At 50.6% G+C, this 13,129-nt stretch overlaps 1 protein-coding gene across 1 annotated transcript; it reads right to left on the minus strand.

Moving 5' to 3' along the window:
- Positions 1–366: 366 nt before the first annotated feature.
- On the minus strand, positions 367–12,554 carry LOC144602893 (uncharacterized). The gene is made up of 3 exons (XM_078416015.1): positions 12,470–12,554; positions 5,437–5,736; positions 367–680 (listed from the first exon to the last, which is right to left on the minus strand). Exons 1-3 carry the CDS (start codon positions 12,552–12,554, stop codon positions 367–369), a joined length of 699 nt encoding a protein of 232 aa, XP_078272141.1.
- Between the last annotated feature and the right edge of the window lie 575 nt (positions 12,555–13,129).

The raw sequence follows: 13,129 nt of genomic DNA on the forward strand, positions 1-13,129 counted from the left end.
CTCTCTCTCCTATTCTTCCCTCATCATTCTCTCTGCATCTTCTTCCATCTCACAAATAGAGCGGTGGAGAATCGGATCACAATTCCAAGTTGACTCCTCTACGAGTTGATATATGTATCGCAGCCATGGAAGCTGACTGTAGATCACAGTCAACTAGTACAGCAGTGTATGCTCTACAGGGCAAGGTATCCAACTTAGACACAAAATGTTGGAATAACTCAGCGGGTCAGGCAGCATCTCTGCAGAGAAGGAATGGGTGACGTTTCGGGTCAAGACCCTTCTTCAGATATCCTACTTATTCATTAAGGGAAACAACCACATATTCCGCCCTCGACAATTCAAATGCTGCATCACCAACAGGTGCAACTACTCACCATAGAGAATTAATTGCATTACTCTGAACTCTTGTCCATCCACAGAAAAGATATAATCTCCTTGGTCACTTGCTTTTAATCTGTTTATCCTCAGTCCACCATAAGAAGCAAAAAGCTGTAAGCGGTTCTTGAACTGCTCACTTGGTTCCATTGTGGCAATATTTGGGATGTGATCGATGATAATGTCACGGCTTTTGTTACTGGCGACAAATGTCCAAAGAATTTCATTCTTGTTGGGATCAACTTTGATCTTAGGATCCAATAAAACTGATGAACCAAGGATACCAATCACTTCTTTCATTTTAGCTGATTTGGATAAAATAAAACACAATTATTTAAACCAAGGTAGCAATGAAACATTGAAATGTTGCAGAAAATGAAATCATTCCAATACATGAGGAGAGATTGTGGAGCTGTACTCTAGGAGTTCATGATCTCACTCAGAGCTCATTTTCACATGCTTACATTTGTAATATTAATTCAACCAGGCTAAATTGTCTTAAAGAATGTAAAGGATCTGGAAGTTTCAACATAAATGTGCACCTATGTTTGTGTTTCCTTAATCCTTTGAGCTGGTTTAAGATTCAGTTTGCCCCAGTCAGATATAGTTGATTGTGAACACCTCTACGAAATCTTCTGGTAACCTTCTCTGCACCGTTAACAACCCAAGCTCCTGCATTTATGGCATCCTCTGGTAATGGTAGAGTTGCTGCCTTACAGCGCCTGCAGTGCCAGGGACCTGGGTTCCATCCCAACTATGGTTGCTGTCTGTACGGAGTTTATACATTCTCCCCATGACCACGTGAGTTTTCTCCGAGATGGTCGGTTTCTCCCAACTCCAAAGATGTGCAGGTTTGTAGGTTAATTGGTTTGCGTTTGCATACTTGGTTTAAGTGTAAATTATCCCGTGTGTGTGTATGTAGGATTGTGTTAATGTTGGATAAATGTGGGGATCGTTGGTCGGTGCGGACTCGGTGGGCCGAAGGGCCTGTTTCTGCGCTACATCTCTAACAGAAACTAAACTTCCTCCCCATACACTTTACACCTTTGTTATGGAGCCCAAAATTAGGCACAATACCCCAGCCAACCTGAGGCTTTATATCAGGTCAGCATAAGTTCCTCCCATTGTTAACCAGTTAATAAAGCCCAAGATCTTTTTTTTGTTAATTAGTCTTGCCATCTTCAGTCTTTCTCGATCCTTGTGTTTCCCTTTTCTAAATCCATCCCAATAAAGAACAACAAAATACAAGGAACTCGAAGAAAAGTACAATCCCACTGAAAATTATGGTATCTTAACAGTAAAAGCACCCATTCCTTCTCTCCCGAGATGCTGCCTGACCTGCTGAGTTACTCCAGCATTTTGTGAATAAATCCTCCCCATAACCCCTGACACCCATACTAATCAAGAATCTAACTCTCTCTGCCTTAAAAAAAAATCCATTGACTTGGCCTCCACAGACTTGTGTGGCAAAGAATTCCACAGATTCACCATCCTCTGACTAAAGAAATCCCCCCTCATCTCCTTCCTAAAGGAATGTCCTTTAATTCTGAGGCTATGACCTCTGGTCCTAGTCTCTCCCACCAGTGGAAACATCCTCTCCACATCTATCCAGGCTTTTCACTACTCGGTACGTTTCAATGAGGTTGCGACTATGACTATGGTGATTGCGAATTTGCTTCCCTGCTGCAGGATAGACAGGCAGGAAGCACAGCAATCATTATCCCCCAACCATAGAAATGACCCATGAGACCATCAACGTGACCACTTCCGATTGCTGCAGAGATGTGGTAGGCTGCATGCTTGCAGAAATGTCTCCTTAGCTTTGAACTTGGCAAGGTATTCCAAAATGGCGACACATTAAGCAATGTTTTTTACACCATACACTTTCATTGATGAAAGTATTTTTTACATCCATATTTTATAGTTTTAAAGTACATGGGCCATTGTGATGGTCATTTTGTCCTGTGTCCGGGTGCTAACAGTTTTAGCAAACTGTTGCACTGCCAAGAGGAAACCAGCCTGTTTTTCCATCATTGTTGACGTCTCATAGTTTGTATTTTTGGTCACCCGGAGCGGGGATGCGACAGGCTGGTTGTTTCCCCTGCAGGTTCTGGATTGGGGAGATTTTTCCTCCTTTGCATCTCGTCCACTTTGTCACTTCATCTCCTCACCATTGAGGTTTCAGCCCTGCATGTGATGATGTTGCTGACATGAACCAGTTCTTCTTTCCACATTTGTTATCAGACAGTTCTTGCCTTTTGGGCGGCGCCTTCAGAATCTTTTCTGCTCCGTATTGAGACTGAAAAGGTAGCATATCGATGACAAAAACATTTGGGTTGAACATATATAGTGATCGTACGTAGTCTCTGTGAAGAGCAACTGTGTTTTCAGCAATGATGCATCTCTTCCCTTCTTCCTTTGGAGTAGTTCTTGCAGCAGCTCTATTATACCTGCAGTACATGCCAAAATATCCATTACCTGGAAAAACCTGGAGGCAGTGGATGTCCTGGGCCTCAAATCTGCAGCATTCCAGTAGGATCTTCGGTACAAAGAAGTCGCTGTCATCCAGGCACCTAATCAATATCTCATTCACCAGTGGGGTTTATTTCCATTGGTAATTGTTAACGAGCTGATTATAGTTGCTGGAAGGAAGTAATAGATCAATCCCCAATCAGTGTAAAGATCCATCTCTGCATCAGTGGGTAAAGCACTCATCACACAGCCACATAATCAGAAGGAAATCTTGAAGAGGCCTTATTGTCCTCTGCCTTCTTCCTCACATAGGTTGGCATCTTCATTCCACTTGTTCTGAGTGAAAAGGCCAAAAAACAATTCTGGCAAATGCCTCAATCCATTAAAACGTGCAAGAATGCAAACTTATATTACCATTCACTGACATTAATATATTATTTGTTTTAAGACTACAGATACCAGACCTACACAATTGTATTGGAAACAAAATCAGTATGGCAGTATGGAACTGAAAGAGGAAATGAGAAGGGCAAAAAGTTATCAGCTAACATTGAAGGAAGCACTGAATAGATTTAAAAAAATAAAAATCAAGTGAACTTGAATTGCTACAGGATTGATAGTAAGAGACGTGGACTAAATACGAGGGAGGCACGGTGGCGAATTAGTAGAGTTGCTGCCTTACAGCGCCAGAGACCCGGGTTCGATCCTGACGAGTGCTGTCTGTACGGAGTTTGTACGTTCTCCCTGTGGCCTACATGTGATTTCTTCGAGATCGTCAGTTTCCTCGCACACTACAAAAACATGCAGGTTTGTAGGTTAATTGCTTTGGTATAAATGTAAATTGTCATTAGCAAATTTGCAGATGATACAAAGCTGGGTGGTAGTGTGAACTGTGAGGAAGATGCTATGAGGTTGCAGGGTGACTTGGACAGGTTGTGTGAGTGGGCGGATGCATGACAGATGCATTTTAATGTGGACAAGTGTGAGGTTATCCACTTTGGTGGTAAGAATAGGAAGGCAGAGTATTATCTGAATGGTGTCAAGTTAGGAACAGGGGACATACAACGAGATCTGGGTGTCCTAGTGCATCAGTCACTGAAAGGAAGCATGCAGGTACAGCAGGCGGTGAAGAAAGCCAATGGAATGTTGGCCTTCATAACAAGTGGAGTTGAGTATAGGAGCAAAGAGGTCCTTCTGCAGTTGTACAGGGCCCAAGTGAGACCGCACCTGGAGTACTGTGTGCAGTTTTGGTCTCCAAATTTGAGGAAGGATATTCTTCCTATTGAGAGCGTGCAGCGTAGGTTTACTAGGTTAATTCCCGGAATGGCGGGACTGTCATATGTTGAAAGACTGGAGCGACTAGGCTTGTATACACTGGAATTTAGATGAATGAGAGGAGATCTTATCGAAATGTATAAGATTATTAAGGGGTTGGACACGTTAGAGGCAGGAAACATGTTCCCAATGTTGGGGGAGTCCAGAACAAGGGGCCACAGTTTACGAATAAGGGGTAGGCCATTTAGAACTGAGATGAGGAAAAACATTTTCAGTCAGAGAGTTGTGAATCTGTGGAATTCTCTGCCTCAGAAGGCAGTGGAGGCCAATTCTCTGAATGCATTCAAGAGACAGCTAGATAGAGCTCTTAAGGATAGCGGAGTCAGGGGGTATGGGGAGAAGGCAGGAACGGGGTACTGATTGAGAATGATCAGCCATGATCACATTGAATGGCGGTGCTGGCTCGAAGGGCCGAATGGCCTCCTCCTGCACCTATTGTCTATTGTCCCTAGTGTATGTAGGATAGTGTTAGTGTGCGGGGATTGCTGGTTGGTGCGGACTCGGCCCCTATTTCCGTGCTGTGTGTCGAAACTACACTAAATAATTTGGAATTGACCTTGTCAGCTGCAAAATTTAAATTCACATTATGAAAAGAATGGTGACAATGAAACTAACAGATTTACATAAATATTCACCTGGCTCACGTGCTCTCAGTGAGAGAAGTCTGTTGTGTTTACCAGGCCTGGCCAACCATGACAGTACTGAAGCTGACCAGTTCCGATGTAGATTTTCTATTTGTAATATTGTCTCAGTCATTCTTTATCCACCAGTATGGGAATGGCATGCTGGAAATTTAATTGTGTTCCCACTTCTTTGTTTATGCTAGTCCTTCGAACTACCCTCTTTAAACAGATCACATCGTAAACATTTTATCACTGAGGCCTCTCTGGCCTCACCCTCTTAAAAATATTCCCATTGGTCTGAAGAAGGGTCTTGACCCGAAGCATCACCCATTCCTTCTATCCGGAGGTGCTACCTGTCCTGCTGAGATACTCCAGTATTTTGTGTCTACCCTTTGTTCTATCGCTCCCTCCCCCATCCTCTCTTCAACAACTTTGAACTAACAAGCGCAGCGGTGGACATTGGATCATAATCCCAAGTGAACCGCAACATAGGATGGCAGGCATATCATAGCTGACTGAATGTTTAACATTACAGTGCTTGTTCTACCAGGGCAGGCTTCCTACAAAACCTTTCTTGAAACCACCAGCCCCAGATTTCACATGCTTCACCACAAAAGGTGAAAAGTCTTACCAATGACAAGCAGTTGTATTGTTTTCAAATCTTTGCCATCTACAGTAAAGGTGTAATTTCCCTCATCACTGGCTTTTAGTCCATTTATCATCAGCGCGCCATTAGTAGCATTGAACTGTGACCGGTTCTTGAACTGTTCACTTGGTTCCATTGTGAAGAGACCTGGGACGTGATCCAAAATAACAATGCTTTCATTGCTGCCATGAAAAGTCCAAAACATCTCATTGCTGGGATCAACCGTCATTTTAGGATCCAGTAAAAATGACGAACCAAGGAAACCAACCACTTCATCCGTTTCTGCTGAATAGAACAAAAAGAAAACAATCATTTGAACTGTTGAGGCATTAAAATGTTGAAATGCAGCAACAATACAACAGTCAAGTACATATTACGAACTGTGAAGAAGGGTCTCGAATATTTAGAGATGGATCTGGCTATTTGTAGTTTTCTCTTGATGAAATGGATAAGATCAACTACTTTGTAGGGACATACGGATTAGCGGGGGGGGGGGTCTCGAACCCTCGGTTGGGCTAACGAGTCATGGGATGCGGGAGCGCGAGGTATAGTTGTGTCTGGCGCCAAACTCAAGAGATTAGATTAGATTATGTAAGCAGTTAAGTAGCGGTGTCCAAAGTAAGTGCGCAGCTTGTTACGGTTTTGCTACGAATAAAGACCTTTGAACTATAACGCTCGTTTTGGACTCACTACATTGGTGACCCGAACGTAAGAACACGCAGAATGTCGCAAGTGGGAGCGAGCGCGGGCGAGGTTCACCTACCGCCGTTCTGGGCCCATCAGCCGCACCTGTGGTTTGTACAGGAGGAATCGCAGTTCCATATAAAAAAGGTGGAGAGCGAACAGAAGTACCACCACCTGGTGGGCTGTCTGCAGGCGGAGGTGGCTGTGAGGGTCAGTCAATATCTGACCAGTCCACCCCAAACGGAGCAGTTCGCGGGGCTCAAGAGGCTCCTACTGAAGAAATTCGGCTGGAGCCAGAACCAGCGGGCTCTGACACTGCTCCATCTACCAGCGTTGGGGCAGCGGCTGCCGTCCGAGTTGATGACGGAAATGCTGACCTTGGTGGGCGACCATCAGCCGTGCATGGTTTTCGAGGTGGCATTTCGAGAGAAGCTACCCCAGGACGTCAGGCTGGTGTTGGCCGACGTCTCGTTTGACGACCCAGAAACGTTCGCCGAGAAAGCCGACGTGCTCGTCAGGGAGCGGAACACCCGGGACGACTCGGTCAATCGTGTCTCGAGGCCCAGCGGCAGTCGGGGGAGCGGACGGGAGAGCGACGGCTCGGCCGCTATTTCACAGTCTGCCAGGCAAGAAGGGGCTGCAGAACATGTTTATTGGTCGGCGGGCACAACCAGCACGGCAGAATAAAAGCGGCTGGTGTTTCTTCCATCGGCGGTGGGGCAGTGACGCCCGAAGTTGCAGAGCCCCGTGTACGTTTCCGGGAAATGTATGGGCCGATCGAACGTAGAGGCAGATTCGATTGGCCGTAATCGCCGCCTCTACGTGAGGGACCAAGAGACCGGGATCGTGTTTCTGGTGGATACGGGAGCGGTGGTGAGTATTGTACCCCCCTACGGCTGTGAAGTTCAAGCGGGGGGGAAGGGGCCGCCCCTTATTGCAGTGAACGGTAGCGCCATCCGCACTTACGGTAAGAGGACTATGTCCCTGTCCTTTGGATCTAGGACCTACCGTTGGAATTTCATCGTGCCGGATGTGGGCCAGGCCATTTTGGGTGCGGACTTCCTATGGGCGTTTTCGTTGGTAGTAGACGTCCACGGTAGCGGCCTGCAGCCCTCGGCCGACAAACGGCCCTGAAGTACGGGGCTTGCGGCCCCTCCAAGCGCCGCCCCACCCAGTTCAGCAATCCAGGCCATCACGGCCCCCGGTCAGTTCGATGCGGTCCTAGCGGAGTTCCCGCAGCTCCTCGTTCAGCGGTTTGATGCACCTTCCGAGAAGCATGGGGTGGTGCATTTCATTCCTACCGAGGGCCTGCCGGTTTTTGCCCGGGCACGGCGCCTCCCACTCGAAAAGCTGGCCATGGCTCGAGAGGAGTTCTTGAACTTGGAGAGGCTGTGAATTGTGCGGCCTTCAAGTAGTCAGTGGGCTTCCCCCTTGCATATGGTTTCCAAGGCATCTGGGGGGTGGAGACCATGTGGGGATTTCCGACGACTTAACGCGGCAACACGGCCGGACCGCTACCCGATTCTGCACATACAGGACTTCTCAGCTAGCCTAGAGGGGGCTACAATTTTTTCGAAGATCGATCTGGTGCGGGGGTATCATCAGATCCCGGTCCATCCGCCGGACATCCCAAAGACGGCTACCATTACTCCGTTCGGGTTGTTTGAGTGGTTGTGCATACCTTTCGGCCTTAAAAACGCAGCTCAGGCATTTCAGCGTCTCATGGACCGTGTGGGTGGAGGTTTGCTGTTCGTGTTCATTTACCTCAATGACATTTTGATTGCCAACCGTTCGGTCCAGGAGCACTTAGTCCACCTCCGCACTATATTCCAGAGGCTGCAGGACCATGGCCTGATTCTGCACCCGGACAAATGCCAATTCGGCCAGTCGGTGGTAGATTTTTTGGGTCACCAGGTTACATCGGCCGGAGCCACCCCTTTGCCAGCTAAGGTGGAGGCGGTCCGCTCTTTTCCACGTCCTACTACCAACATGGGATTGCAGGAATTCGTGGGCATGGTGAACTTTTATCACCGGTTCGTGCCTGCAGCAGCTCGGGCCATGCGCCCCCTTTTTCTATGCCTCGCGGGTAACCCCGCCGAGTTGGTATGGTCCGCATCTGCAGAGACGGCTTTTGTCGCGGTCAAACAGGCCCTCGCCAACGCCACCATGCTGGTGCACCCGCGCTCCTCCGCCCCCACAGCGCTGACGGTGGACGCCTCAGACGTGGCGGTGGATGGGGTTTTGGAGCAGCAGGTCGAAGGTCAATGGCAGCCCCTGGCGTTTTTCAGCCGGCAGCTCTCGCGAGCCGAGCTCAAATATAGTGCATTCGATAGGGTGCTCCTGGCCCTCTATTTAGCAGTCCGCCACTTCCGCTATTTTTTGGAAGGCCGTTCTTTCGTGGCCTACACGGATCACAAACCTCTGAAATTCGCTTTTGCTAAGGTTTCTGATCCGTGGTCAGCTCGCCAGCAGCGGCACCTCACCCTAATTTCGGAGTTCACCACCGATGTCCGTCATATTGCAGGTAGGCTCAATACGGTTGCTGATGCCCTGTCCCAGCCGGCCATTCCCTCCATTGCCGTGGTAGGCGGACAGGTGGATTTCCAGGAGCTAGCGGAGGCTCAGCGCCTGGAAAAAACGGCCGAGGTGTACGCCTCCACAGCCTCGGGACTGCGTTTGGAGCAGGTGACGTATGGCCCCACAGGTACCAAGTTGTGGTCTGACGTTTCCCTTTCACGCCCTCGCCCGGTGGTGCCTGCCGCCCTGCGGCGTACGGTTTTTGAGGCCATTCACGGCCTGGCACATCCGTCCATCAGGGCAACTTCGGCCATTGTGGCCGCCCGGTTTGTCTGGCACGGCCTGCGGAAGCAGGTGGCGGCCTGGGCACGGGCCTGTATTCCGTGCCAAACCTCCAAAGTTCATCGCCATGTCCAGCCCCCATACCAGACATTCGAGGTTCCCCCAGTCCGTTTTTTCCACATCCATGTGGATTTGGTGGGTCCATTGCCTTATTCCAGGGGTTATACTCATCTCCTGACGGTGGTGGATCGGTTTACACTTTGGCCGGAAGTGCTCCTATTGTCGGACACCTCGGCGGCCTCCTGTGCACGGGCCCTGGCGGTGCATTGGGTGGCCCGTTTCGGCGTACCGGCTATCATCACCACAGATCGAGGAGCCCAGTTCACCTCCTCCCTCTAGGCCGCGCTGGCACAGTTGTATGGGTCTCGTTTACAGCAGACCACCGCCTACCATCCCCAATCCAACGGGATGGTTGAGCGCTTCCATCGGCAGCTGAAAGCGTCCCTCTGTGCCCGACTGACCGGCCACGATTGGGCTGACCTTGCTGCTTTGGGTCCTCCTCGGCATTCGTACGGCCCCAAAGGCCGAGCTAGGCACGTCCTCGGCCGAGCTCGTCTACGGTTCGCCCCTGCGGGTACCAGGTGACATCCTCCCTTCCGCCCCCGCCTTGCCGCGGCCCGTTACGTCGGTGTTGGGTTCCCTCCGGGCACGGGTGGGTTCTCTAGCTCCAGTCCCGACCTCCTGGCACGGAAGCACGGCGGTCCATGTCCCGTCGGACTTGCGGGACTGTGATTTCGTGTTCCTGCGGAAAGATTCCCACCGCCCCCTCTTCAGCCGGTTTATCAGGGCCCGTTTCAGGTACCTAAGAGAGGGGCTGTCACTTTTACCTTACAGGTGGGTAATCGCCAGGAGCTCGTTTCAGTATCCCGGCTCAAGCCGGCCCATTTGGACCAGGACCTCCCTGTGTCGGTGGCCCAGCCGCCGCGCAGGGGGCGGCCAATGGCCGCCCCCCTGGTGCCGCCAGCGGCGCCTTGTTTGCCACCTCTCAGCCCCCCGCCGCCTATGGTTGGGCCCGGGCCCCCGTTCCCGATCAAGCGCACTCCGTCGCCTACGCACTCCGCTTCCGTGGCCCCTCCACCGCCTCCGGCAGCGGCGACCTCCCCGCCTCCCGTCACTTTGGCGGTATAGGTTTCCCCCCTCCGTACGCGTTACGGGAGGGAGGTCCGGGAACCCGTGAGGTATGGTTTCGAGGGTTCTGGGGGGGGGGTCATGTAGGGACATACGGATTAGCGGGGGGGTCTCGAACCCTCGGTTGGGCTAACGAGTCACGGGATGCGGGAGCGCGAGGTATAGTTGTGTCTGGCGCCAAACTCAAGAGATTAGATTAGATTATGTAAGCAGTTAAGTAGTGGTGTCCAAAGTAAGTGCGCAGCTTGTTACGGTTTTGCTACGAATAAAGACCTTCGAACAATAACGCTCGTTTTGGACTCACTACAACTTCACCAATTATTTGAGAGAGATCAAACGTTGAGGAAAGTTTAAATATAAATGAGCAACAGTAAGAACCACTCAAGTTCATGCGTTTCTTTATTCCTATGATTCTGTTGGCCTCATACAGTTTCTGCTGAATTTAAGCACCTCTATAAAATCTTCCCATAAACCTCCCTGCACCAGTTCACAAACCTCAACTACTTTAGTCATTCCACAGAGCAGTAATCTTCATGAGAGGAATCCACTCTGCACGGCATTATAACCTTTCAATAGACCCCTGAGTTGGGCACAATACTCCAGCTGCCCCAAACCTTTATATTGGTTTAAAATAATTTCCTAGCATTTGATTTTCGCATATCAAAACTGTGTGAAAATTTATGTCCCAGATCTCCTTTAAAGCTCATATTAAACCTCTGCCCTCTAGTTTTAGAGGCCCCGTAGCATTGGGAAACAGACACTGGTTATCTATGCCTCTCAAATGTTATGAACCTCTATCATGTCAACTCTCAGTCTCCTTCCCTCCAAGTCCCAACCTATCTCATTTAACCTGATAAATCAAGTCCTCCAATCAAAGAAACATCCTTGTGAACATTTTGTGCACCTTTAGATTATCTAGATCTTGCTCCCACAGGGAGATAGTGGGAGAAATGGTTCATACCAGGATAGAGCAGTTTTGTCTGCTGGAGTACCGTGCATATTTTCAGAAAGGGTACACCAACCAGCTTTAGAGAAAGACCAAAAGAGATTAATTGAGCTAATTCCAACATCTGCAGTTCCTTGCGTGTTCACTGGGCTAATTGTTGGAATTTGAGGGTTATCCTTTCATCAGCAGTTAAAGAAATTATAGACACAAAAAGCTGCAGTAGGTCAGGGGTCAGACCAGCATCTCTGGTGACAAGGAATAGGTGACTTTTCAGGTGGAGACCCTTCTTCAGACTGGGAGTCAAGGATGAGGGAGACAAGGACTTAAGGAAGGACAAGGTGTGAAAAAGGAGACAACAAAGTAGGCGTTGTGAAGGAAATAGAAACATAGGTGCAGGAGTAGGCCATTCGGCCCTTTGAACCACCACAGCCACTCAATATGATCATGGCTGATCATCTAAAATCAGTGCCCCGTAGGGGAGGTGGCTAGAAGGCATACAATCAGTAAAATTAAGTTTAGTTTAAATACAAAATACTCGAGTAACAAGGCAAACCAGCATCTGCGGTTCCTCACACCAGGACCAACGGGCACCAAGTCCAACGGACGCCGGGACCAACGGACGGACGCCGGGACCAACGGACGGACGCCGGGACCAACGGACGGACGCCGGGACCAACGGACGGACGCCGGGACCAACGGACGGACGCCGGGACCAACGGACGGACGCCGGGACCAACGGACGGACGCCGGGACCAACGGACGGACGCCGGGGCCAACGGACGGACACCGGGACCAACGGACGGACACCGGGACCAATGGACGGACACCGGGACCAACGGACACCAGGAGCAACGGATGGACGCCGGGTCTAACGACACCGGTACCAACGGACACCGGGACTAACTGACGATCGCCGGGTCTAAGACCGACGGGCAACGGGACCGACGGGCAACGGGACCGCGTGCGCCACGTGACCCTCCCCGCTCGGGCATCTCCGAGCGCCAACGGTCCCCGCTCGCGCCGGGCTCACGCGCCAGGGGCAGCAACGGCCGCTCCGCGTGCGCCACGTGATCAATGAAACCTCCCGCAGCCGCTCCGGCTCGGCTCACTGCGGGCGCGTCACGTCACCATCCCGTAACCCCGCCCCCCCCCCGGGCTCGGCCCGTGATACGTGACCATCAGACCCTCGCCCGGCCATCGCCGGGAGCGTCACGTGACGAGTGGACAACACCTTGCTCGAGCTGCCCGGGCTTGTCGGCGCCATTCCGTCGGTCAGTCGACCGGCCGGCGGACGTGTGGGTCGGGGGTTCCGTGCGCTTTTGACAGGGGGTAAAATAACAATAATAACCCATCTTTTGAAGCTGATTCCTTGTCCAGTCCTGAATTAAACTGTCCACTTACCTTCCGCGTCCAGCGCACAAACCGCGAACAGTGAAAGCAGCAGCAGCAGCAGCAGCAAGAGACGCCGACGGGCGACACACAACATGTCCGAGCGGGAGCCCCACCCAGGCTGCCAGTGCGGGCTCTTGAGGACCGGCGAGGTGAACGGCGAGACTCTCCCCGGGCCCGGGGGCGCGATGAACCCCAGCCGGGACCGGACAGCAGCCGGGAAACCAGAAGAGTCGTTGGGCGCGGCGGGGGAGTTCCGACCAGTTGTGAAAGCAAGGAGGTGAATTCACTCTCAAAATGAGGAAGTGGACATGTCAGGGCAATGGCAATGATGTAGAGATAACAAATGAATGAAAGAAACATAAGCAATTCTTCAGGGATTGGACAGGCTAGATGCAGGAAAAATGTTTCCCGTGTTTTGGGGGGAGGGAGAGGGGTCCAGAACCGGGGGGGTCACAGTTTAAGAATAACGGGTTATACAGAGTACAGAGCTTTATTTGTCATTCGGTACCAAGGTACCGAACGAAATTACATTACAGTCACACACAAAAAAAAAGAACACAAGACACATGACCCCAACACAAACATCCATCACAGTGACTCCAAACACCCCCTCACTGTGATGGAGGCAACAAAACTTCCACTCTCTTCCCCACGCCCACGGACAGACAG

Source organism: Rhinoraja longicauda, chromosome 19 (assembly GCF_053455715.1).
Source record: "Rhinoraja longicauda isolate Sanriku21f chromosome 19, sRhiLon1.1, whole genome shotgun sequence".
Classification (NCBI taxonomy): domain Eukaryota; kingdom Metazoa; phylum Chordata; class Chondrichthyes; order Rajiformes; family Arhynchobatidae; genus Rhinoraja; species Rhinoraja longicauda.

Excerpts from the sequence above, each read along its gene's own strand:
- LOC144602893 (XM_078416015.1), bottom strand. The coding sequence starts at position 12,554 with ATGTTGTGTGTCGCCCGTCGGCGTCTCTTGCTGCTGCTGCTGCTGCTG. Across the intron at positions 5,737-12,469 it reads TTGTGCGCTGGACGCGGAAG|CAGAAACGGATGAAGTGGTT; the intron begins GTAAGTGGACAG and ends TGTTCTATTCAG. Across the intron at positions 681-5,436 it reads AATACAACTGCTTGTCATTG|CTAAAATGAAAGAAGTGATT; the intron begins GTAAGACTTTTC and ends TATCCAAATCAG.